This window comes from Podarcis tiliguerta (assembly GCF_965153285.1).
Source record: "Podarcis tiliguerta genome assembly, chromosome: 13".
NCBI classification, from domain to species: Eukaryota; Metazoa; Chordata; class Lepidosauria; order Squamata; family Lacertidae; genus Podarcis; species Podarcis tiliguerta.
This window is the reverse complement of record NC_139546.1, coordinates 50,808,708-50,832,513: the sequence shown is the minus strand read 5'-3', so window position 1 is coordinate 50,832,513 and position 23,806 is coordinate 50,808,708. Positions and strand designations below refer to the sequence as shown.

Below are 23,806 nucleotides of genomic sequence, written 5' to 3'. Positions count from 1 at the left end.
TGGGGCCTCCTGCTGCTGCCGGAGCACGATTTCTGTTCTCATCCTGAAGCAAAGTTCTTAACCTGAAGCACTATTTCTGGGTTAGCAGAGTCTGTTGCCTGAAGCGTATGTAACCCAAGGTACCACTGTATCTGACTTTTAGAAGACATCTGAAGGCAGCCGTGTTTAGGGAAGCTTTTAATGTTTGATGCATTACTGTATTTTAATATTTTGCTGGAAGCCGCCCAGAGTGGCTGGGGAAACCCAGCCAGATGGGCGGGGTATAAATAATAAATTGTTATTTTAAGCCTTTTAAGCATAGCAGCAGCCAAACTGTGGAACTCCCTGCCTATTGACGCCAGGCAGGGAACTTTTTTGTGCTCTTTTCAGGGCAAATTACAAACAGGCAGGCAGAAGGACAGATGACAGATAGAAAGATAGATGAAAGTTTACTTTCTCTGCCCCCCTTTTTCTCCCCACTTCTATTTTCCCCCAAGTACTGTTTCACATTCAATGTATGAAGGACTCTATGAACTGAGAACAGATGCTTTATGTACTTTTGCTACCCAAGAAAACCTTCTAATAAAAGCAATTAACAAAAAACCATTTTTTGTTTAGGCGAGCCTACCCAGGTATATGGAATGTTTGCACTTGTGTTGTTTTTTTAAAAAAAATTAAGCTTATTGCTGACCTTAATTGTTACCCGACTGCTTTAAACAGCCGTTTTTAAGCGTTTTTTATTGATAATTTCACTGTTCCGTCATCTTCGTAAACCGCTCTTTGTTCTACAAGCAAGCAGCGTATTTACGAGATAAAATAATATACGTCTGGAAGTGACAAGTTACAAATCCGTCTGGTTTGAGGTGGTAGAAATGTGTGGGTAGATTTCACCATGGTGGGGTTGCAGCTGCCTCTGGGGTGGAGCGTTTATAATAAAAAAAGGGGGTCTTCAAATTGCATCTTTTGTGGGTTGTATAGTTAATAGATGCCAGTTCCAGACATTTGGGTGAGAAAGGGTTGCCTTTTAGAGACACCAAATCCTAAAGACACACTCTGTCTTCAAAGCACTTCAACTAGGGGGAAAAAACTTTGGTCTCCCTGTCATGGGAACCTGAAAAGGATTTGGGGCACCAAGGTTTCAGAATTTATATATATTCTTTTTCCAGGGTGGAGTGGAGAAGATGAAAGGAATAAGCGAGGCCAATAGCTGCTGGGCTTCTCAATGAGCGTAACGGAGCTAGGATAAAATCCGCCTGACTTTCAAAAAGCTACTTTTGTTTTTAAACCCACCATGCTCCTAGTCTTCATGGAGGAAGGGATATTGTTGTATTGTTTTTCACACTTTATTGGAAGCCGCCCGGATTATTATTATAACTTAACCTGACTCACTCCCCCAGAAAGCGTCAACAAAGGGTGTTGCAAGCGTAAATGAGATTAATGAGTGCGCAATTCGTCAAAATTAGGAAGCCACGTGTCTTGGGTAACGATAGAGGAAGGGCTAAAAGGTTCACAGACCTGTTTTGCCAGCACCCGAACCAACAACCGTCCCACGCCACACGGCCCACAAATCCTTACCTTTTTAAACCTCCCCGCTAAAACAAAAAACAAAAACCCTTCGCACAGCCATCAAACTGGGCCCGATCCACCAGAATCGGGGATTCCCATTAAAATAAAGAGGCGTAACTAGAAATAGACCCTGCTCCCCTCCCCCCAGCACCCCCAAAATACCTCCGCCGTCTGCGTAGCATAGAGTCTCCTTCCATTTGGGTGGGGAGGGGGGTACGTCAAAGCCGGGAGCCCACCAGACCTGGGAAAGGGGGGGGAAAGCAAGGGATAATTCAGGATAAGAGGGTAGCTTAGTGAAATGGATCCTGACTTTACCTGGCCAGGTAAAGTGGCTGTGGTTGTAAATACGTATTATTTTATTTTTTTAGAAACAGCCAAGTTTCTAAGGGGGTTTTGTAGGTGTGGGGCAGAGGTCCCCAATTTTGTTTTTAGGGCCCCCACATCCTGGTTTCCTTAAACCCATCCTCAGGGCCCCCACGACCCTATAGAAAGAATTATTCAGAAGAGCAGCCCGCAGGACCCACTTGGGAAGGTAATAACACAGCAAAGTTCGAAGCAGCGACAAATAATTGTACGTTTGTTCAAAGTCCAGTTAAGACTCTTCCGTTTAATCCCTACCAGTTCAAAGTCAGTACTTTTTTTTCTAGGGGTACCTCTAAACATTTTGTGAATCTTTGTACTTTGGTCCATTTACTGTACTTACTTCCCCTGATTTGAACTATAAAATTGAGATTTTCTAGAGTCAAAATGAGAGTACCCCCCCCAAACATTTTTTTAAGGGGAAAAAGCACAGCTGTCACCTATCGCCCCCCAACAGGTAACCCCACCATCCCATCTCCCCAAAATTATCCACTTATGGGTAGGGTCCTGGAACCACACACTCAATATCTCCCCATCATCCTCTGCACCCCTAAACCCCTTTCCCACCAGCCCCCACCCCTTCCAAAGCGCCCCACCCCCCAAAAAAAAACCCCACCACCCCACACCCAGCAAAAGGCAACTTTTCCTGCCCCCTCCCTGATCATGGTCCTGACTCACCCTGGGGGGCTGCTCAGCCGCAGGAGGCTCCAGCAGAACTTGGGGGGCAGCCTGAAAGTCTGCATGGCTGGGGGGTGTCTATGGGACCTGCCTGCCTCTGCCTCGGAGCTGCTTGCAAGTTTCTGTTTGCCTGCTTCTCCCTCTTGCTCCTCCCCTCCCCTTATGCAAGGTCATCAGCTCAAATAAGTGTGTGTGGGGGGGGAAATAGGGCTAATTACTTCCTGCCCCACCCATGGCCCCGGGGCATGCTGGGCGTTGTAGTTTTCTTCTCCCATGGAGACGTGGCTTTCCTTTCTAGCCCAGCAGAGGAAGAAAGCATGTTTTGGTGGGGGGGTTTTGGAGAGAGTTGGCCTGCTCTGAGCATATGCAAAGTGCATTTCTTCCCCCTGCTAATCTAGGGCTGTTGCATTTATTCCTTTACTGCAGTGCTTCCCCCCCCTAAAAAAATGTCTCTTTTTCCTACTCATATTGAAATAATGCCCCTCAATGAGGCCAAACTTAGATTCGCAAAATGTTTAGGGGTGTGCGTACCCCCTCCCCAGAAAAAAGCACTGCTTTATTGTATTAATACCCCACTGAAATAAAAAAATTAAGGTCATATATGTATATGTGTGTGTGTGTGTGTGTACACACACTCTGTATATAAAAATGTTCATAACTGACTATATAAACCACATGTCTGAAACCCCACAGGAAAAAGTCCTGAAACCATTTTGTCCCTCCCAAACTAACCTCAAATATTTCTCTGCAAGGTCGAAGGAAAATGGAAAAGCCTCCCCATTGTCTTTCCCTTCACAAATCCTGTCTTAAGGGTATGTCTGTGTATGAATAGAGTGAGCCTGTGACCTGGCTCAGGAATAAGTATTTGTCATTACAAAAGACTGGCCAGGCTTCCCAGGGTATCCAATCAAGGGACCATTAACAGGTAACCTGCCAGACAGGAGGTAAACAAAGCACTCAGATTTCTGCTGTAGACCACCCTTTCTGTGATGTATGTATGATGTTTCTGGGGGTGGTCTTGGACTCCAGGGCGGGCAATTTCAAATGTCTATATAAGGGCGGACACACCTTTGTCCTGGGTCCTCCTCCTCCTCTCCTGCATGTGAAGGGGGCACCTGTTGCAACAGATCATTAAAGATCAGGCTTACGAGCTGCTTTGCTTCTCAATATTCTCTAGTTGGCCTCTTTTATTTTCTCCAACTGATGGAGAACCTACAAAGGACTCTATAAGGGCTCATGTCCCCCAGAAGGGAATAAGGGCAGATTTATGTTTATTACACCTTTTCTCTTTCAAGCTGGCATGCATGGTTCTCCACCCCACTAATTTTACTCCCCACAACAACCCTACGAGGTAGGTTAGGCTGAGACAAGCGGCGACTGGCCGATGGTCAACCAGTCAGGATTTGAAACCTGGTCTTCAAGGTCCTAGTCTGACACTCTTAACCAATGTGTCATGCTGGTTCATTTAAAGCTATAGCCAGGGGTGCATCTGTCCATGTGCAGAGGGACACGGGGGTCTCCCTGGCAGGATGCCCAGTTTCCGCCCTCCCCAACAACCAAGCAAGGGGATTCGGGCTCAAGGGGTTTCTAGGCCTTAGAAAGCGAGGTCCACAGCCCACTCTGAAGAATAATGTTGGGGTCCCAAGGCAGGGAAGAAGAGGCAGAATTTAAACAAGGGCGTTCTCACTTCACTTGGCATGCGCCCTCTTTCTGGCTCAGATATTGTTTGTCTTGGCCAGATGCAGCCATAAACCATGGTGCCACTGAGCCCGTGCAGAGTGCCCACCGCCTATCAACCTGCAAGGGGTGGCCTGCTTCTTCCAGGCAGCTCTTGGGAGGAAACTAGTTCGCATCAGCTCCAACTGACATGTCCAATAACCAGGCATGATGGGAATTGTAGTCTAGTGATACCTGTAGGGCCAGATTCTGCCTTGTGTGACTCTTCTAATTTAATGGCAAGTTTATCTTGTGGGACAAATAGAGGGGGAGGCTAAATCTGCATGACACCCCCCCCCATATCATGGGACAATCTCCTTTTCTCTAAGTCTGTAGCCGCTCCAAAGCAGCAAAACATTCTGCTGCCAGCAAAACATCCCATTTGAAATTGATCCATTATTTACCTTGCTTTGTGCCGTTAGAAAGTATCTTCTCCCACTCCTTGCTTGGAATATATTTAAAGAGGGCAAAGCACTCTTGATTTGGGGAAATGCTCCCGCGCTATTTGCATGCAGAATTTGGTAGGAAATGACTGGAGTGTGAAGGGACCTACTGTATTTTTTGCTCTACAAGACTCACTTTTTCCCTCCTAAAAAGTAAGGGGAAATGTGTGTGCGTCTTATGGAGCGAATGCAGGCTGCACAGCTATCCCAGAAGCCAGAACAGCAAGAGGGATTGCTGCTTTCGCTGCACAGCGATCCCTCTTGCTGTTCTGGCTTCTGAATTCAGAATATATTTTTTCTTGTTTTCCTCCTCCAAAAACTAGGTGCGTCTTGTGGTCTGGTGCGTCTTATAGAGCGAAAAATACAGTACCTATTCTGCAGCAGGAACATTGGAGGTTCTGTTACTTTCCAGCCAACAGGGGAAGGAAAAAACCATTCCCACGCAGCGTAAATTTAATCCATAGCCACCCTGGACTCCCCTCCCCCAAAACTTTCCTTTTTTTCCTTTCTAAGGTAGGCCAACTGCTGACCCTCCAGTTTGACCTTGAGCATGGGTAGGCAAACTAAGGCCCAGGAGCTGGAGCCAGCCCAATCGTCTTCTCAATCCGGCCCATGGACGGTCGGGGAATCAGCGTGTTTTTACATGAGTAGAATGTGTCCTTTTATTTAAAATGCATCTCTGGGTTATTTCTGGGGCATAGGAATTCGTTCTTTATATATATAGATAGTCTGGCTCCCCACATGGTCTGAGAGACAGTGGACCGGCTCCCTGCTGAAAAAGTTTGCTGACCCCTGACCTTGAGTATCGAAGACTGGTTTTTGCCAAAGAACTGCAAGATGCCTGAAGCACTAATTCCGAATCTTGCCATCCAGTTTAACCCCCCCCAAAAAAAGACACCCCCTCCGAGCATCACGTAAACAAAACGCACGAGTTGACACACTTTGGTTTTATTAGGTTGTTTTTTTAATTATTACTGAATGGTGGTTTTTTTTTTTTTTGTACACAAAAGAGCTAAAAAATAAATATGTTATTACAAAATAGTTATCTGCTACCGATCACACGCACGCACACACACACCCAGGCCCCTAGAGAGAGGGGAGGGCTAAATACTGGAGAGGGGCCCCAATCCCTAGGGGGGTGTCTCCTGCTGCAACCTAGAGACAAAAGACTCGCAGGAACGTGCAGGCGGGAAGGCAGTAGCACCATTGAAGAGGAAGTTCGTACCCTGTTTGGGGAGGGAGGCAAGTCGGGGGGGGGGCGTTGAATCCCTCTCCTCCTCCCTTCCACTTTTTCCCTTCTTCCCCGGATGAGAAGCTGCAGGATTCAGGGGATAGAATTGCTACAACTCTGGATGGGGCAGCGACAGGAGAGTTTAAAAGAGAGAGCAGGAAGCGAGACCAACATACTACCTGGCACCGCTCAGGAGGTAACAAGAGGCAAATTTCAACATCCACGTTCTGCGCCTGGGTGTGGAAACTGAGAGGCGCAGCGCAGCCGGCCAAACCACCTTCCCATCCAGGTGAGGAAAAGGCTGCGTTCTGCAAGAGCCCCTGGCCTGGCTTCTGAAACCGGGAGGACGGAAGCGTCGAGGAATCTCGGCTCTCAGCTCTTATCCTGGGCGTCCCTAGTTAGAAAGGCCCTGAATCCCAAAATATCCCACCCCGATTCACTCACGTGTTCCAAAAGCCACAAAACCAGGCCTTGACTTTGCATGAGCCCAATTCGCTCCTGCGATTTAAAGATATGAAGATTCCTGGCTTAGGGGATGGCGGCTTATTTGGTCCCTCAAGTAGGGTTGCCATACGTCCAGGAAAACCCGGTTATGTCCTCTTTTGGGGGGCTAACATGCCCATCCAGATTTTTCCATTTTAAAGGCAATGTCCAGGTTTTTTTGGGGGGGGCTCTGCACACCCGCATGCCTATTTCCCCAGCTCAGGCTGGCAGTGGCTCGGACTGTCCTCTTTTTTGCTCTTAAGATACGGCAACGCTAGAGAGTCTACAATCCCTGTGGTCAGACATAATACTAAGGCAGGAATTGTGGTTTCTTTCTCCCCAGCTCAAGAGGGAAGGAGCAAAGCGGGCACAATCTGCCCACACCCCATAAAAACTAGTTTTAGGGCATACTGCGACAGTTTGCAAGTGGAGATTCTTTGGGGTTTGTTCTCCTGCCCACCTACATCGCAAGGCAAAGCATGAACTCTAACCCTGAAGATCCTGCCCAGTGAGAGGCTTCAAAACCGAATTCTCTCTCTAAAAAGAATTTTAGGGGGGGAGGGAGACACGTCTGTGAGCAAAATAGACGCATTTCAGTCCTAAGCCGTATTTCCCCCAATAGTGTCGCACACAAGATACAGGCCTAGATCCAAGAGTTCCCCCTTTGTATGACAGAGAAAGTATTCCTCCTTTCGTTGGCAGAAGAGAACTTTTGGATCCAGTCTCCGCTGCCAACAAAATAATTATTATACAGTGGTGCCCCGTAAGACGAAATTAATTCGTTCTGCGAGTTTTTTCGTTCTACGAGTTTTTTCGTCTTGCGAAGCACCAATGTGCATTGACGGTTTCCCGTAGGAATGCATTGGCGGTTTAAAAAAAAAAGGCGCAAGACGTTTCGTCTTGCAAAGCAAGCCCATAGGGAAATCCGTCTTGCGAAGCAGCTCAGAAAACGAAAAACTCTTTCGTCTTGCGAGTTTTTCGTCTTCCGAGGCATTCGTCTTGCGGGGCACCACTGTATACAGCCTGAAGATGGAATCTGAACTCTGTGCCCTAGAACCAAAAGGACTCCTATCCCACATCAATGGCCTGGTCTTTCCCTGGGATTCAAACAGGGGGCAAAGGATGTTGGGGTTTTGCCTCAAGTTGCCTCCGCCCCCCGCACGGGATGGAAAACTTTAGCAGCTGAAACAGCAACAGGCAGCGAAGGAAACAAACACGTTTTCTATTACAAACAGGGCAAAGAGCACAATTCTGGCAGCGACCCTGGAATCAAACGTTGCCAGTGACACTTTGGTTGTAAACCCTTCAAAATGCAAAGAGTTGTAGTGTTAGGAACACACGGTAAAAAAAAAACCCAAAAGAATGATCTCACGTTGGGGGCGGGGATGTAGTGTAAAAATGAGATCTGGGGCAGGGAGGAGACTTTTATACAAAAGGAAGATTTTTTTTTTAAAAAAAATGAACCATCTTAACTCCAAAAACATGAATAAAAAAAAATTAAGAAAGTTTCCTCTTTAATAGAAAAAAAAAGTAACAGTACAAAACAAAATGAGCACTTCATTGACACCGGGTTTTTTGGGATCAAGTGGGGTGCAGGGATGGGGATCAAATGAATCTGCTCTTCCGCTAAGAAGCGGAGGCAGCGAGGCTCACCTGCTCACAAAACCATAGAACAGATCAGGTCATGTGACAGGAAGTCCTGGGCCCTTGCCCTGGGTCATGTGACATTCCAAGGCGGCCACCTGACCACGGAACTCGAGGGGGGCCAAAATTCAGAGGACACCAGTTCAAGGCAGATACAAAACAGGAGGCAGAGGTCACATGATTCTAGAGACCTGAGTCACATGATTAAAAAGTGGCCAAGCCGGCCACGGTACTAAAACAAAAAGGTAAAAAAGATGGCTCGCAATATGGAAGGCGGAGCCATTTGAACGCAATAAACAAGAGAGGACCCGTCAAGCCATCTCCTGCGGCCACGGAAGCCACGTGTGGCATCACGGGATGAAGGCAAACGGTTCTGCTGGTGAAGGAAAAATTGCTGGCAAGGCGGGCGTGGGTCACGCGAACCCTAAGCTGAGCCACGGAAGTGGATGGCGGCCACATTGCTTCCGGCCGAGTCGGAGGACCACAGCGTGTGCCACCTGGCGGCAAGAAGCAAACGTTTGGGTCCATCAAAAAGGCTCTCTTGTGGCATGTGTGTGGGAGGGGGGGCACGAAGTCCCGACAGAGGTCAGAGGGTTGTGGAAGGCTCTGGGGATGGAGGCCACGGCGGTGAGCGCAAGGTGGGGCTCAGGACCCCCCCAGCCTCAGTTCACATCACGTCGACAAAGAACTCACTGGGGTTCCCCATGGCCATGTGGAAGGACTGGCGGCTGGCCGTGAGCTCAGGGGGCACCGAGCCCAAGTCGCGCACCGGGGGGGCGCCGGGGGGCTGGACGGCTGCGGCGGCCGCAGCAGCTGAGGGCGGGGCGGGGGGCGGGACCATCATGACCACCATGGGGTTGTAAGCCAGGGGGATGCCCCCGGGGGCAGCGTAGGCTGCGTGGAGGGAGTGGTGGGAGCGGATGCTGCCGCCCCCCAGGCTGTGCTGGCTGCGCTGGGAAGACCCCTCCCCGCCGGGCCCCACCGTCACCCCGCCCCGCTGGCTGCCGCTGCGGATGGAGTACTCCGACTCGCTGCCGCTGCCGGACTTGGAGTCGGCCCCCGCCTTCTCCTCCTTGGGCTTGCCGGCCCCTCGGCCGGCCCCACTGCCACCGCCTCCGCCATCACTGCGGTTTGACCCACTGCTCCGGCTGCCTGCAGAAAAGAAGGGGGAGAAGAGGCATGTAAGTCAGGGGCAGCAATGCTTACCCACTCTCTAATAATAATACTTAGTTGTTGCTGGCAGCTGTCCGTCTCAAGGAACAATGCAGTGTGTCTCCCAATGGAATATTAAAAGCAAGATAAAACATCAAACATTAAAAGCTTCCCTAAACAGGGCTGCCTTCAGATGTCTTCTAAAAGTCAAATAGTTGTTTATTTCCTTGACATGAGATGGAAGGTTGTGCCAAAGGGCGGGTGCCACTACAGAGAAGGCCCTCTGCCTGGTTCCCTGCAACCTCACTTCTTGCAGGGAGGGAACCGCCGGAACGCCCTTGGAGCTGGACCTCAGTGTTTGGGCTGAATGATGGGGGTGGAGACGCTCCTTCAAGTATACTGGGCCTTTGAGGCCGTTTAGGGCTTTCAAGCTCAGCACCAACGCTTTGAATTGTGCTCAGAAACTTACTGGGAGCCAGTGTAGGTCTCTCAAGACCGGTGTTACATGGTCTCCCAGTCACCAGTCTAGCTGCCGCATTCTGGATTAGTTGTAGTTTCCGGGTCACCTTCAAAGGTAGCCCCACATAGAGCGCATTGCAGCAGTCCAAGCAGGTGATAACCAGAGCATGCACCACTCTGGAGAGACAGTCTGCGGGCAGGGAGGGTCTCATCCAGCTGGTAGACAGCTGCCCTGGACACAGAACTGACCTGCATCTCCATGGACAGCGATGAGTTCAAAATGAATCCCAGGCTGCGCACCTGGTCCTTCAGGGGCACAGTTGCCCCATTCAGGACCAGGGAGTCCCCTACACCCGCACCCCCAAAACTGTACTTCTGTCTTGTCAGGATTCAGCCTCAATCTGTTAGCCGCCATCCATCCTCCAACCACTTCCAGACACTCACACAGGACCTTCACTCATTCATCCAGAGAATCCCGAAGGGCCCTTGCTGGTGACTGGGCATCACTCAAGGCTGGGAACTGCTTGTCCCAACTGGGGGACCCAACAGCTTCCACTGGGCAGCCCGCAGCCCTGATACCCCAATATAGCAGTCGGAAGAGCCTGACACTCTTAATCTCAGGGTGGAGAGTTTGAACCCCACGTTCGGCAAAAGATTCCTGCATCGCTGGGGCTCGTGCTAGATGACCCTTCCAACTCTCCTATGATTCTGAGCGAGGGCCATTTGCAAACACAATAAAAGGGCCAGACGAGATCCAGGGCTGCTCCCCCCCCCCCCGTACCTTCGCTGTGCTGGCTGCCGGCACTCCCCATGCCGTAGCTGTAGGAAGAGAGCTCATGGTAAGGCGGGGGCTGGGGGCTGTAGGGGTGGGGCGCCGGGTACTGGTAGGAGAAGGTGGGCATCAGAGGCCAGGGGGTGGCGCCCGGCAAGGGCAGCGGGGCCAGCGTGTCCTGGTCGGAGGCGCCGCTGGAGCCGTCGTTGTCGTTGAGGGAGAGGTTGGCCATGTCTGGAGGAGGAGGAGGAAGAAGAGGAGGAAACCGGGAATGAGGAGTCCATCCAAGTGGAGAAAATGTAAAGAGACGGGCAGCTGGATCGGGCCCATCTAGTCCAGCACCCTGTTCTCACAGGGACCAAGCAGAGGGAAACCCGAAAGCAGGATCCGACCAGAAAGAGCCCTCTCCCCTGCTCCGGTGGTTTCCTGAAACTGGAATTCAGAAAGACCACAACCACCATGGTTAGCGGCCATCGATAGCTCTCCCTCCTGCATGCAAAGAGGCAGCCCAGAGCAAGGCACTAAACTGGCTTTCGGCTATCAAGCAGAACAGCGAGGGGGCTAAGGATGGAATGGAAAGGACAGGAAGAAACATCGCAGACAGAATAAATGTCACACACAGGAAGAACACGGATACGGTAAGAGATCTTCGGTTGTAGACTTATAAATTAATGCATCAACAAGAATAGAAGTTATGAATATTGCAGCTGTTGTATAAAGGATTACTATCATGACAGGAATGTAAGATTTCGCAACGCAGAAATAAAGTAAACCGTCAAACCATCAATTCTAGCATGCGGGGGGGGGGCCACTGAAATTATGGAATTTGGCATTTGAATGATTTGTATTAGGATTATATTTGCATTATAATTTGGCATTGTTATAATGAAGCTGCTATTGGATTGTTGTAAATGAAAAACAAATAAAAATTATTATTTTTTTAAAAAAGGTGGAATGGAAAGGAATGAGGCACAGATCATTCCTGAAGACAATTAAACAGGGCAGAGGGAGAGATTTAGCAACTAAAACAACCTGTGTTATTCTCCTCCTTAGGACTCTCCCAGATCATGAAGCTGAGGCTCCAATACTTTGGCCTCCTCATGAGAAGAGAAGACTCCCTGGAAAGGACCCTGATGTTGGGAAAGATGGAGGGCCCAAGGAGAAGGGGAGGACGGAGGACGAGATGGTGGGACAGTGTTCTCGAAGTGACCAGCATGAGTTTGACCAAACTGCGGGAGGCAGTGGAAGACAGGAGGGCCTGGCGTGCTCTGGTCCAGGGGGTCACGAAGAGGCGGACACGACTAAATGACTAAACAACAACAACAACAGGACTCTCCCATGTTACAGCCTGCCTAGGAGGAACCCAAGACCATCTCAGCTGAGCTGGCTTGGACTGACCACACGGTCTAATTCAGCAGTGCAATTTAGTGTGCGTTTGTATTCCACGGCCTGGCAAACTGTGGGACGGAGCACACAGAAAATTCAACAAAGTCCGCAGCTGTGACCAGCTTCAGGGCTTTCGGCAACAAGGCAGAGGCCAAACTGAAAGCTTCAAGCAGATCAGGCGGGCAAAGGCAGTGCGGGTGTGAGATCCGGCAAACAGAGAACACAGCGGCCTTCTCGCCCCCCTCCCCAAAGCTGGCACCCTCCAGATGTTTCCGACAACAACTCCCACCAGCACAGATGTTTCCATCCCTTGTCTCATGAGACCAGGGCCCTGCAGGAACTGATTTCTTTCCGCAGGGCCTGTATGACAAAGTTGTTCCACCTGGCCTTTAACTTGGAATCAACTTGATCCTGTCCCCCTCTTTCCTTTTTCCATTTTCCTTCTGTGATGGAACTCCTATTTGGGGACTTCCCTGGCTTTTTTCTGGCCCATGTAGGACCAGTCTGGATAGTTGGCCTTGGTGAAGATTTGACATTTTCATCCCCAAAAATTTTTTGAGTTTCTACTGAAATGAGGCTGCATTTTAATGTTGTACTTTAATCTTGTTTTTAAGTTGTATTTTAATGAATTGTTTTTATACCTGATGTTAGCCACCCTGAGCCCGGTCTCTGCCGGGGAGGGCGGGGTACAAATAAAATTTATTATTACTGTTGTTGTTATTACTAGTATTACTATTACAGTATTATTATTATTATTATTGCCTTAATCATCTCTTCTCTTGGGCTGAGGGCCATCCAGGTTGAATGGCCAGAACCTGTTTGAAGGAATTCAGAACAGGGTGCCTCTGAGCATGTCTGGACCATGTTTCCTTGCACTTCAAGCAACCTTCACCGCTGCCCTCCCATTAGGAATGTGGGTTTGGTTCCAGGTGTTTTTGACTACAACTTCCAACAGGTGCATTGTTATACATCCACATGGGTTGGGGATGATGGGAGTTGTAATTCAGAACAGAAAGAGAGACAGAGAAAGAAAAAGAGAAAGAGAAAGAGAAGGAGAAAGGAAGGAAGACAGACAGAGCCTGGGGAAGGCTGGAGCACAGCTACAGTTCTGAGCAAAGCCTTTTCCTCCTTACAGTTTTCGCAGCCGCTGAAGTCTCCGAAGATGTAGTAGCACTGCTCGGAGAAGGTGATCTTGTTGACCGTGTGGCGGATGAAGCCAGCCTTCAGGAGGTTGCTAGCGTACTTGCGGGCCTCTCGGCGGTCCTGGAAGCCCTCCACGTGGTGGTACAGCCAGTCCACCACATCCGAGCCTGGGAGGGGTGGGCGACAGGGGTGAGGGAGAGAGCCGGGGTGGGCCAGGTAGGCTGCCACAGAGGGCTGCATGGGTCCCACGCTTCAGGGCCTGGGGAGGGGCATCCCACTCCCTGCCGCCTTTCCACCCTCCCTCCCGCCTGCCCCGCTCCTCAGCACGGTACCTAGGAAAGCGTTGGGGATGGTGATCTTCAGCCACATGCGGTCGCGGACCTCCAGGCCCGACTCTGGGGAAGCCATGGCCTTGGTGACGGAGGCCATGTCGGTGTGGATGGACAGGTTGAAGTCGTCAAAGCCTGAATGTCGGACGATGGGGGAAAGGGAAAGAGAGACCTCCGTCAAACTCCCTGGGATGCGAGATCCCGAGCGAGCTTTCCCCCAGGGGAGCTGAGGCATCATTTTTCTGCAGCAACTAAAAGTGCCCAGGGGCCAACGCGCTCCAGATTGTCTTCTTGGCATATAAAATAAAATCAGACCAAACGGCAGACGCAGCAGCTCAAGTCCCACAGGTCTATCAGAGTGTCTACTTTTTCTATATATATATTTTAAAATAAAAATATTGAAATCGTTATGCTTCAGACTATGGAGCTCTTTGTAAAAATCATGGGCCACAATGCCCCTTTCCTCTTGGAATGTTCTACCACTGACTCAGTAAATTGCAGAGCTGAACTATTTCTTTATTGACAATTGTGACGACTAAGCTTTTTTAAAAACTCATTTTTCTTTCACTTCTTTCTTTTCTGCAGCTGCCTGTCATTATTAACACTCAATTAAATGTATTTTGGGGGGAGGGTGGGGCGAAAGAAATAATGTTGAGGGAAAGGTGTGGAAAATGCTCAGATCCTGGGATCTTCTGTGGATGTGCAAGACAAATGAGACAATTGGTGCGAATGACCCAGAAACAAGAGAGTGAGATGGGAGACTGAAGATAATCCTGCATGTAAAAACAATGTGAAAGAAAAAGAAAAAGAAAAAACTCTCTCTCCTCCTGCGTTTTTCAGCAACTGTGGAGGCAAAGCACAGTCATCCTGGCTATAGTCACTGAGAGAGCCAGTGTGGTGTAGTGGTTAAGAGCGGTAGTCTCGTAATCTGGTGAACTGGGTTTGATTCCCCGCTCCTCCACATGCAGCTGCTGGGTGACCTTGGGCCAGTCACACTTCTCTGAAGTCTCTCAGCCCCACTCACCTCACAGAGTGTTTGTTGTGGGGGAGGAAGGGAAAGGAGATTGTTAGCCGCTTTGAGACTCCTGAAGGGGAGTGAAAGGCGGGATATCAAATCCAAACTCTTCGTCTTCTTCTTTGAGAGTCCTGTTGGTGGCTCTCATTGCCTCCTGATGGAATGAGTTCCATAGTTTATCTATGCACTGTGTCAAGTACTCATTTCTGAATCTTCCAACATTCAGGCCTCAGGGCTAATAACCTGATTAATCCAAAAACCTGGGACCAGGTGACCCCAAGGCTGCCTGCCCCCGGACAAAAGTCTTGGATTGCCTGGGCAAATTTTGCTCGCAGCATCACATCCGGCAGAATATTATAAGGTGGTGACTCAAAGAAGGGCCATTTCCAACAGAAAGTCCTTCTCACACGCGAAGCAGCAAAGTATCCATTCCTTCAGCTGCCTTGTAAAGACGAGCCGTTTTGCTTTACCAGACCCAAAAGACTAAACTGCTTCACATGCCTAGATTCGTAAACCGAGGTATACGAACATAATCCGTTCCGGAAGTCCGTTCTAAGGCATGCTTTCCCATAGCAGTGGGGGACTCAATTTACAAACGGAACACACTCAACAGGAAGCGAAACATGTTCTTATTCCAAGGCAAAGTTCACAAACCAAAACACCTACTTCTGGGTTTGCAGTGTTCTTAATCCAAGTTGTTCATAAACTAAGCTGTTCTTAAACCAAGGTACCACCGTATTAGCTTTTCTATCCTTTTAAATATGCTTCACACCACTGATTTATTGGATTTAGATTGAATTTTTACTCAAATAATACTGTTTGCTCTTCTATATTATATACGGCTTAAAGGTTTTTTAATAAAAAATATTAAGCGCTTTGTAACCCGGCTCCCTCGGCCAGGAAAGCAAGATGAGCGCCGCAACCCAAGAGTTGGCCATGACTGGACCTAATGGTCAGGGGTCCCTTTACCTTTTTAACTGCCTTTTAAATAAATACGCCAGATAAGGGATTGCATTCATGCCGCTGGGTTTCCCACTGGGTTTATTTTTTAACCTGCAACAGTGTGGTCCAGCAGCAGACTCCTGGTGTTTTCCCTCCCACCCCCGGGGAATAATCAGGGCAGAGCGATATGGGTCACTCACGTTCAGTCTCAGTGACGGAGGTCCCAGAGGTGATGGTGCTCATCGAACTGCTCCCAGGGTAGGCAGCAAAGGCCCCAGTCAGGGCAGCTGAATGGGACACCCAAGCCGCTGGGTCGATAGGCTGGATTGGCTCATCTGGACGCAACACAGACAGGGAAGAAGCCTTAGGAAACTCCCCGGCGAACCGAGGCTCTCGGCCTGCCCTGCTCTCCCCCACCCCAGAGTCTAGGCCCTAGAACCAGGACATTTCCAGATCCCAAACTCTGCCTATGCAGGCCCGGCTGTTTGGCAAAACATCTTAGGTTTGGGGGACAGAGGAATCTGTGGCCTGCTATGGCTTGGAAGTCCATTTCACTCCTTTTGGGTCTGGCGGAATCAGAGCAAAGCCTCTCGGGGGTTTGGGGGGGGGGGACACACACACACAGTTGTCTGCCACTTACTTCTAGGCAGAGTGAAATAGCCTTGCGGCGAGGGGTCCCAGCACTTGGCCACAGTCAGCACAATCGGGCTGCAAAGGAAAGGCAGGTGTGAGCTCAAGGCTGCCCCCGCAAGGCAGCCCAGCGCTCAAGAGGGTGCCCGAGGAAAAGCCCACTCACCCCGGCTTGTGGACAATCTCCCGCAAGACCCTCACGGCGTCGTCGTTGCTCATGTTCTCAAAATTAATGTCGTTGACCTGGGGCAGAGGAGAAACAAGCACTGCTAGGCCGGCTTAATGCTGTGGCTCCGGGGCGCTGCTCTCTCCCCATCCTCAGCCCCCCAAGGGTTTTGAGGAGGGTCCTCTATCCCCCTGCAGCCACGGGCTCACCTGCAACAGCATGTCCCCGGGCTCGATCCGTCCGTCTGCCGCCACCGCGCCGCCCTTCATGATGGAGCCAATGTAGATGCCCCCGTCCCCTCGCTCGTTGCTTTGCCCCACGATGGAGATGCCCAGGAAATTGTACTTTTCTGCTCAGGACAAAGGCGGGGGGAGAATAAAGGAGGTCAAGTCCAGCAATTAACTAGAAGGTGGTGGTGTGCTCCTTCACGGGAGGTTTAGAAACAGAGGCTAGATGGCAACCTGTCGGGCACTCTTTAGCTGTGATTCCTGCAGGGCAGGGAGTTGGACTGGACAACCCTTGGGGTCATAGAATCATAGAATAGAATCATAGAATCATAGAATCATAGAGTTGGAAGAGGCCACAAGGGCCATCGAGTCCAACCCCCTGCCAAGCAGGAAACACCATCAGAGCACTCCTGACATATGGTTGTCAAGCCTCTGCTTAAAGACCTCCAAAGAAGGAGACTCCACCACACTCCTTGGCAGCAAATTCCACTGTCAAACAGCTCTTACTGTCAGGAAGTTCTTCCTAAGGTTTAGGTGGAATCTTCTTTCTTGTAGTTTGGATCCATTGCTCCGTGTCCGCTTCTCTGGAGCAGCAGAAAACAACCTTTCTCCCTCCTCTAGGTGACATCCTTTTATATATTTGAACATGGCTATCATATCACCCCTTAACCTCCTCTTCTCCAGGCTAAACATGCCCAGCTCCCTTAGCCGTTCCTCATAAGGCATCGTTTCCAGGCCTTTGACCATTTCGGTTGCCCTCCTCTGGACACGTTCCAGTTTGTCATTGGGTCCCTTCCAATGATTCTAATAAACGATAACAAATAATTCTAATAAATCAGGCATGTCCAAAGTCTGTTTCGGGGGCACACCGGTCGGTTTAATCTGGCCCCTGTTTATTTCCTGGGGTAAAAATCCAAAAAAAAACCCTTAACAACTTCAAACAACCTAAAAACAAGCTCAACAACTTCAATCCTAAAAGAAGGTCAACAACTTCGGTCGGCCCCCCCAGCCCTTCACTTCATCAAATCTGGCCCTCTTTGGACACCATTGTAATACATGAAGAAACTGAGGATGGCAGATCTGGAGAGGAGGGTTGGTGGACCACCCAAGTCAACGTGAGAGGAGCCAGATGTGGTTACGCCCCCCCATCATCCCTTAGCGTTGGCCCTGCTGGCTGGGTCGGGTGGGAGTTGAGAGTCCAACGAACTTGGGGTGGCGCACAGGCTCCCCCACCCCTGATCTATCCCTTAAACCCCCCCTGGCAGATTCCTGCCTTACTTTCTCATAAAAGTGGAGAGGAGATGCTATGCCCACCAGAAGAACTCTGCTTGCAGTGTGGCTTAAAAATGCCTGTTCTGGCATTTTGCTGTTCAGCTAGCCAGCCTACAGACTTCAACCCTCTCCCTTATAGTGATTTGCTCACATGCACAGCCCTGCCTTCCATTGCCCCTGCAATCCCCCATTTTGGCCTCTCACCCTTTCTATTTCAAGTCTCTCTCTCACCTCACACAAACATCCCCCGATCGCTCCCTTACCCAGTGCTTTTTTTCCTTAAAAATGTTTAGGGGTACTCTCATTTTCCTACTCATACAGTGGTACCTCGGTTCTCAAACAACTTGCAACCCAAACACTGCAAACCCAGAAGTGTTCCAGTTTGCGAACTTTTTTCAGAAGTCGAATGTGCTCCATTTTGAGGTTATGCTTCCGATTTGAGTGCCACGCTTCCGTTTTGAGTGTTACGCTGAGGTCTGTCTGCTTTTGCTATTTATTTTGCGTTTTTGTGGCTCTTTTTTGTGTGTGACTGTGTGGAACCCAGTTCAGCCACTGATCGATTGATTATATGACTGCAGTATTGCTTTCATTTTATGGCTCAATGGTCTCATTAGATAGTAAAATCCATGTTAAATTGCCGTTTTAGGGGTTGTTTTTAAAAGTCTGGAATTGATTAATCCATTCTGCATTACTTTCTATGGGAAAGCGCACCTTGGTTTTGGAACACTTTGGTTTTGGAACCGACTTCCGGAACGGATTAAGTCTGAGAACCAAAGTACCACTGTATTGAAATACTGCCCCTCAATGAGGCCAAACTTAGACTCCCCTGTGTCCCCCAGGAAAAAAGCACTGCCCTTACCCATGTTCAGGGTAACGGTGATGATGTTGAGAGACATGGTTGAGTCGGTGACACTGCTGAAGGACGAAGTCTGAAAGAAGAGTTGGAAAGGAGTGAGCAGAGGGACCTCAGGAGAGCCTGGCTGCAGGATCAGGCCAGCGGCCCACCTACTGCAGCACAGCAGCCAACAAGACGCCTGTTGGAAACCCTCAAGCAAAGGGGGAATCAGAGTGAGGATCAGCCCCACCCTCCCAGAAGCTTATTCCTCTCCCCCTCCATGCAAGACAAGAGATCCTGCCTCCTCCATCGTCTGTGGAACAGCAACCCGCACGGCCACTGCAGACCCCCCATGCCAACCTACCCGCTCGAGACGTGGCGGGCGCTGCTTCCGCCGCCTACGGTGGCGCTTGAGGAGGCGAGAGGCGCTGCTCTGCTCTGTGGAGCTGCTGAACCTGCGCAGGAAAGAGGGGGAAAGACCCTCAAGCCCAACTGCCAGGCCAGGGATGCAATGGCAGCAAGGTCTGTGTGTGTGTGTGTGTGTGTGTGTGTGTGTACACACCACGTTTTTCCGTCTATAAGACGCCTCATATGTATAAGACGCCCCCAATTTGGGGGGACTCAGATTGAAGAAAATGAGGGGAGATGCCCCCCGTGTATAAGACGCCCCCTAATTTTTGACATTATTTTTAAAGGAAAAAACCTAGTCTTATACACTGAAACATACGGTATATTTTATTGAATTTAACTATTGCATCACATAAGTAAAAAGAAAACACACCATCCACCAACTTGCAGAAATATGTTACACAGAAAGCAAAATGTTACCAAAAAATATAAATATAAACAGAATATAACAAATATATAAATATAATATAATAATATAAATATAAACAGAATTAAGTTATTCCATCCTTTAAGACGTCCGTCTCTCTCAGCATGGGTCCTTCATTTCCTCAATAACTGCATTATATTATAACGATTAACTTAAGATATGTTGTCTGTATTCTCTATGCCATATTATATTGCGAGCATGTTTCACTCCCGCTAGATGTCAGGGCTCTTCCTTCCTTGACACCCTGAACCTGGGCGGATCTCGCCACTTCCCAGCCTCACGTGAGGCAAATCCCACCTTTCATCTTCTTGGCACCAGGGACAGCTCCGGGAGGTAGGCTAGGCTAAGAGGTGATGGCTGGCTCAAGGTCCCCAGTGAATTCCCTGGGTGAGTGGCGATTTGAACCCTGGTCTCTCCCACATCCTAGTCAGACACTCTAACCACTACACCACACTGCCTTGGGCCAGGAGGGGAGCGTTCCTGACTTTGCAACGCTCTTGAGGAGACTGCGGGACAGGAAGAGCCCCAAGACCCCCTGAAAAGCAAGACTTGTTTCAGAGGAGCCCCCACCCTCCACAGATTCCAGGAGAAGCACTTCCAAGGGGAAGGACCCACTGGCTACCCGCAACCGAAAATGCCAGCCCATTTCTGCCCCTCACCTGCTCATGGTGTCATCGTCGTCTGAGTCACAGAGGCTGGTGGTCTCCAGTTCGCTGGTCAGCAGGGTGGAGGAGCTCTCGTACCCAGCCAGGTGCCGCTCCAAGCGGGACTGCCCGTTTAGCCGGTGCCCACCTAATTATTCATTTTAAAGGCAAGGAGAGAAGCGTAAGGTGGACTCACAAAACGGCCACTTCACACACACGCACACCCTCCCCTGCAGCCCACAGAGACCCCGGAGTTTGTGCTCCCAGGGGGCCACTGACCTCCGTGCTCCATGCTCTCCCTGCGGCGTGGCCGCTCCCGCCTCAGCGACACAACGGACTCCGTCTCAGTTTCGTGGTCCAGGTTCTCATGGCTGCTGGAGATGTTTGGGCTGCAAAGTAAGGGAAAGGGCCTCTACCACTGAATTGTATCACAACAGTACCTACCAGAGTTTAAGAATGGGCACCTCCCCAAGTCCCTCATTCAGGAAACCCTCAAATACATCCCCCTCTAGCTTGGCTCAGAAAAGCAAAACCTATCGGATAAAGTATTTTTTTTGTTCTCATGTTGTGTTTTAATGTTATGAACCACGCCGTGATCTTTGGATTAAGATACAAATTTAACAAATAAAACAAAAATATATTGTACAGACCAAGATTTTATATTGATGTATAGTTATTACGTATAATTTACGTTTGTATGCTTCTGTTTGACCACAACCTACATTTGGTTGCCTTGTTAATAAATCTGAATTAGAAAATGTGAACTCGGCTCTGTGAAATTTCCTGAAGAACTCCACAGATATATGATCTGGGCTCCTTTGGGGGAAGACAAAAGTATAAATCTAATAAATAGCATTTCCATTTATGCAGCATGCAGTAGTCAAACACTGTAAGAACATAGGAATAACTTGCTGGATCAGGCCAATGAGCCATCTAGTCCAACACCCTGTTCTCACAGTGGCCAACCAGAAGCTTATTATGGGAAACCTGCAAGCAGGACTTGAGCACAAGAGTACCTTCCTTGTGGTTTCCAGCAAATGGTACTCAGAAACACTGCACAGCCACCCAGCAGTAAACCCCAAAGCCGACATTCAGTCTCCCCTTACTCACTGGAAGGAAGGGGGTCGGGAATCCCCAATGCCACTAGTCCGCTCCACGGGCAACGGAGGAAGTGGCGGTGGAGGTGGCGAAGGTTCTGGTCGTACCTCTATGGGAGGAGGGGGAGGGGGAGGGAGCTCAGGCTGGGGGTTCTCAGAAGACACAAGCTGTGACAGGGAAAAGGAGAAGGTAAAATGAGGAACATGTAATCATCCACCATCCTAACCTCCCCAAAGACTGACCACCTGTTTGGGCGCTAAATAAACCCTCAGAAGCCAAATGACAGGAATTCAAGTAGAGGAAATGGGCCCTGCTGGATGAGGCCAAAGGCTTCTGCTAGGCTTGCCTCTCACAAGCCCCTCCAGATGTTTTGGACTAGAACTCCCCACCAGATCCAGCCAGCATGGCTGTGGCAAAGGAGAAGGCCAGCTAGATGCCTCCAGGAAGCTCATAAGCAGGGCTTGAGGGTAGGAGGCCGCCACTGTTGAGCCCAGAGCCAAAGCAAGACCCCAGACCTGTGGCCTAAAGCCAACCCACAGTTAGGTCTAGGGTAGGGAGGGTGCCCACAGCGAGACGATGTGCCAACTTCATACCCAGGAAACGACTCTGCCATTGAAGCAAGGGAGCTTTGCGTTGTCATCGGAGATCTCCTCCTTCACAACCCTTCAGCAGAAGGAAGAGAAAAGGGAATCAGGAAAGGGGGCTTCCGAGGAGCAAGAAGCGACAAGATGCTTGTGGCCCCTGGGACTCCCAACTATGAAGCAGCGGGAAGCCACTCGAAGCACCCCAAAGTGCAGAAAGGGCGTGCTCTGGGTGCCTGTGGGAGGGTGGGGGGAGATGGGGTGGATCCTGCCTCCCAGAAGGCCACATCTCAGCGGTAGGAGCATCTAATTTCACTGCAAAAGGTCAACCCACGGCAGCATCTCCAGGTAAACCTGGGAACGTCTCCTGGCAGAGTTATTGCCAGTCAGTGCTGACCCTACTGAGCTAGATGGACCACTGGCCGGATGCAATGAAAGGTGGGTGTCCTTTCTCTCCCAGGTGCCTGGTGTCTCTGTGAAGTGTGTGGCCGGGGGCAGGGCTGTCTCCCAGACCCCTTAAGGAGGGCAAGATACTCATCCTCAAGAACAACAGAGCCCCTTTCTCAGGGTCATCTGGTGTGAGGCAGGAGGGCCAGGTTGGCCCCTCGACCCTGGCACAGAAGTGTGTGGGTGCTCGGCCCTTGGATGGGGAATTTTGTGGGTGCGTTTGCACCTATGGTGTGAGGGGAGGGCCTTCTGCCAAGCACCTGGGTGACCACAAAGGTGTGCCAGGACGCCTGGGTCCCCAGGAGCTGAGGGGACGGGCGTGCCCCTCCCTCTCTCGGACGCCTGGGTCCAAGGAGCTGAGGGGGTGGGCGTGCCTCTCCCTCTCTCGGACGCCTGGGTCCCAAAGAGCTGAGGGGGCGGGCGTGCCTCTCCCTCTCTCGGACGCCTGGGTCCCTTGGAGCAGAGGGGGTGGGCGTGCCTCTCCCTCTCTCGGACGCCTGGGTCCCCAGGAGCTGAGAGGGTGGGCGTGCCTCTCCCTCTCTCGGACGCCTGGGTCCCTTGGAGCAGAGGGGGTGGGCGTGCCTCTCCCTCTCTCGGACGCCTGGGTCCCTTGGAGCTGGGGGGGGGCGTGCCTCTCCCTCTCTCGGACGCCTGGGTCCCTTCCCCTCGAGGTCTCTCTCTCTCCTTGCGCGGGGGGAGGCCGGGAGGCGGGCCCTTCTTCCTCCTCCCCTTCCTCTCCGGGGTCGCGTACCCGAAGTCCTGGTCCATGCTCTTGAAGAAGTACTTGGCTCCCGGCCGGGCGAGGGCCGCCTTGACGTGGCCCAGAGTGATGCGCTCGGCCGGGACTGGGATCTTGACCAGGTAGGGCGTCTCCTCCTCGTCCAGGTGGTAAATCACCTTCGTCTCCCCCGCCGCCGGCCCCGGCATCGCTGCCGCCGCCGCCGCCGCCCCGCCGCCACAGCCAGGCCCGGGGCCCGCCGCCAGCGCCATGGCAACCGCGCGCCCGCCCGCCCCGCCCACCAATCAGCTCCCGCGCGCCGCCAGACGGGCAGAAAACGGCCGACGTGGGAGGAGGCGGGGAGAGAACGTTCGGAGGAGGCGGAGGGGCGGGGGGGGGGGAAGAGGGCAGGCGGGGAGCGCGGAGCGAGACTCCCCTCGCGCAGCGGCAGCGTTTCCCGGCGCGTCCCTACGTCATCACGTTCCACTCCCCCGTCGCCGTCCTCCTCCCACTAGGCATAAACAGACGTGAGGGGAAGGCGGTGTCGCCGACGCGCCACGTGACGGTCCCTTCTCCCCCCGCCCCTGCCCTTGATTGGGCCAACCGCGGGAGGAAGGGGTCACGTGCTCGAGAGCCGCGTTCGGAGGCCCCGGTCACGTGAGCCTCGCGCCCACGCAATGACGCGGCACGCCGCGGGGCATGAGGGGAGGCGGAAGTTCGTGACGCCCCGGAAGGGGAGGGCGGAAGGAGGGGAAAAGACATTCCCCGTCTTTGTCCTCCGGCAGGAACAGCCTCCTGTCACGTGAGCGCGGGACTGACGGCTCCCTGGGGAGGGGGAGGGGCCTCTGGCGGTGTCAGGAACTCTGCACATGCTCAGGAGCCGCGCTGGAAAAAATGCTCAGAGGCTTTTCCTTTCATAGATCGGGAGGTGACCTAGTATTTGGTGCTGGGATTAAAGGGGGCCTGGGAGGCAGTATAGGCCAGCTGCTCAGCAAGCAATGCTTGGCCACAGCAGAAAGTCCACAGATCCACACAAACATCAGACCCTGCCAAAG

At 51.1% G+C, this 23,806-nt stretch overlaps 2 protein-coding genes and 1 long non-coding RNA gene across 3 annotated transcripts in view; 1 reads left to right on the top strand and 2 right to left on the bottom strand.

Moving 5' to 3' along the window:
- ACADVL (acyl-CoA dehydrogenase very long chain) overlaps positions 1–2,773 on the bottom strand; it is a 35,444-nt gene extending 32,671 nt beyond the window's left edge. Inside the window, exons 1-2 of the mRNA XM_083410331.1 lie at positions 2,584–2,773; positions 1,708–1,786 (exon numbers count right to left, since the gene is read on the bottom strand). Coding sequence (XP_083266457.1) covers positions 1,708–1,786; positions 2,584–2,648 — 144 coding nt within the window. The 5' untranslated portion in view covers positions 2,649–2,773. The remainder of the gene's footprint in view (positions 1–1,707; positions 1,787–2,583) is intronic.
- A 2,915-nt stretch (positions 2,774–5,688) lies between these two features.
- LOC310663221 lies at positions 5,689–8,344 on the top strand. Its single transcript, XR_014504398.1, has 2 exons — positions 5,689–7,212; positions 7,479–8,344. It is a non-coding gene; the product is annotated as an uncharacterized lncRNA (long non-coding RNA).
- On the bottom strand, positions 7,960–22,991 carry DVL2 (dishevelled segment polarity protein 2). Its single transcript, XM_083410274.1, has 15 exons — positions 22,785–22,991; positions 21,599–21,668; positions 21,018–21,172; positions 20,187–20,296; positions 19,923–20,055; positions 18,793–18,883; positions 18,453–18,522; positions 16,304–16,443; positions 16,095–16,171; positions 15,939–16,006; positions 15,499–15,633; positions 13,345–13,476; positions 13,003–13,179; positions 10,493–10,717; positions 7,960–9,252 (listed from the first exon to the last, which is right to left on the bottom strand). The coding sequence occupies exons 1-15, from the start codon at positions 22,958–22,960 to the stop codon at positions 8,768–8,770; spliced, it is 2,244 nt and encodes a 747-aa protein (XP_083266400.1). The 5' UTR covers positions 22,961–22,991; the 3' UTR covers positions 7,960–8,767.
- Positions 22,992–23,806: the final 815 nt, after the last annotated feature.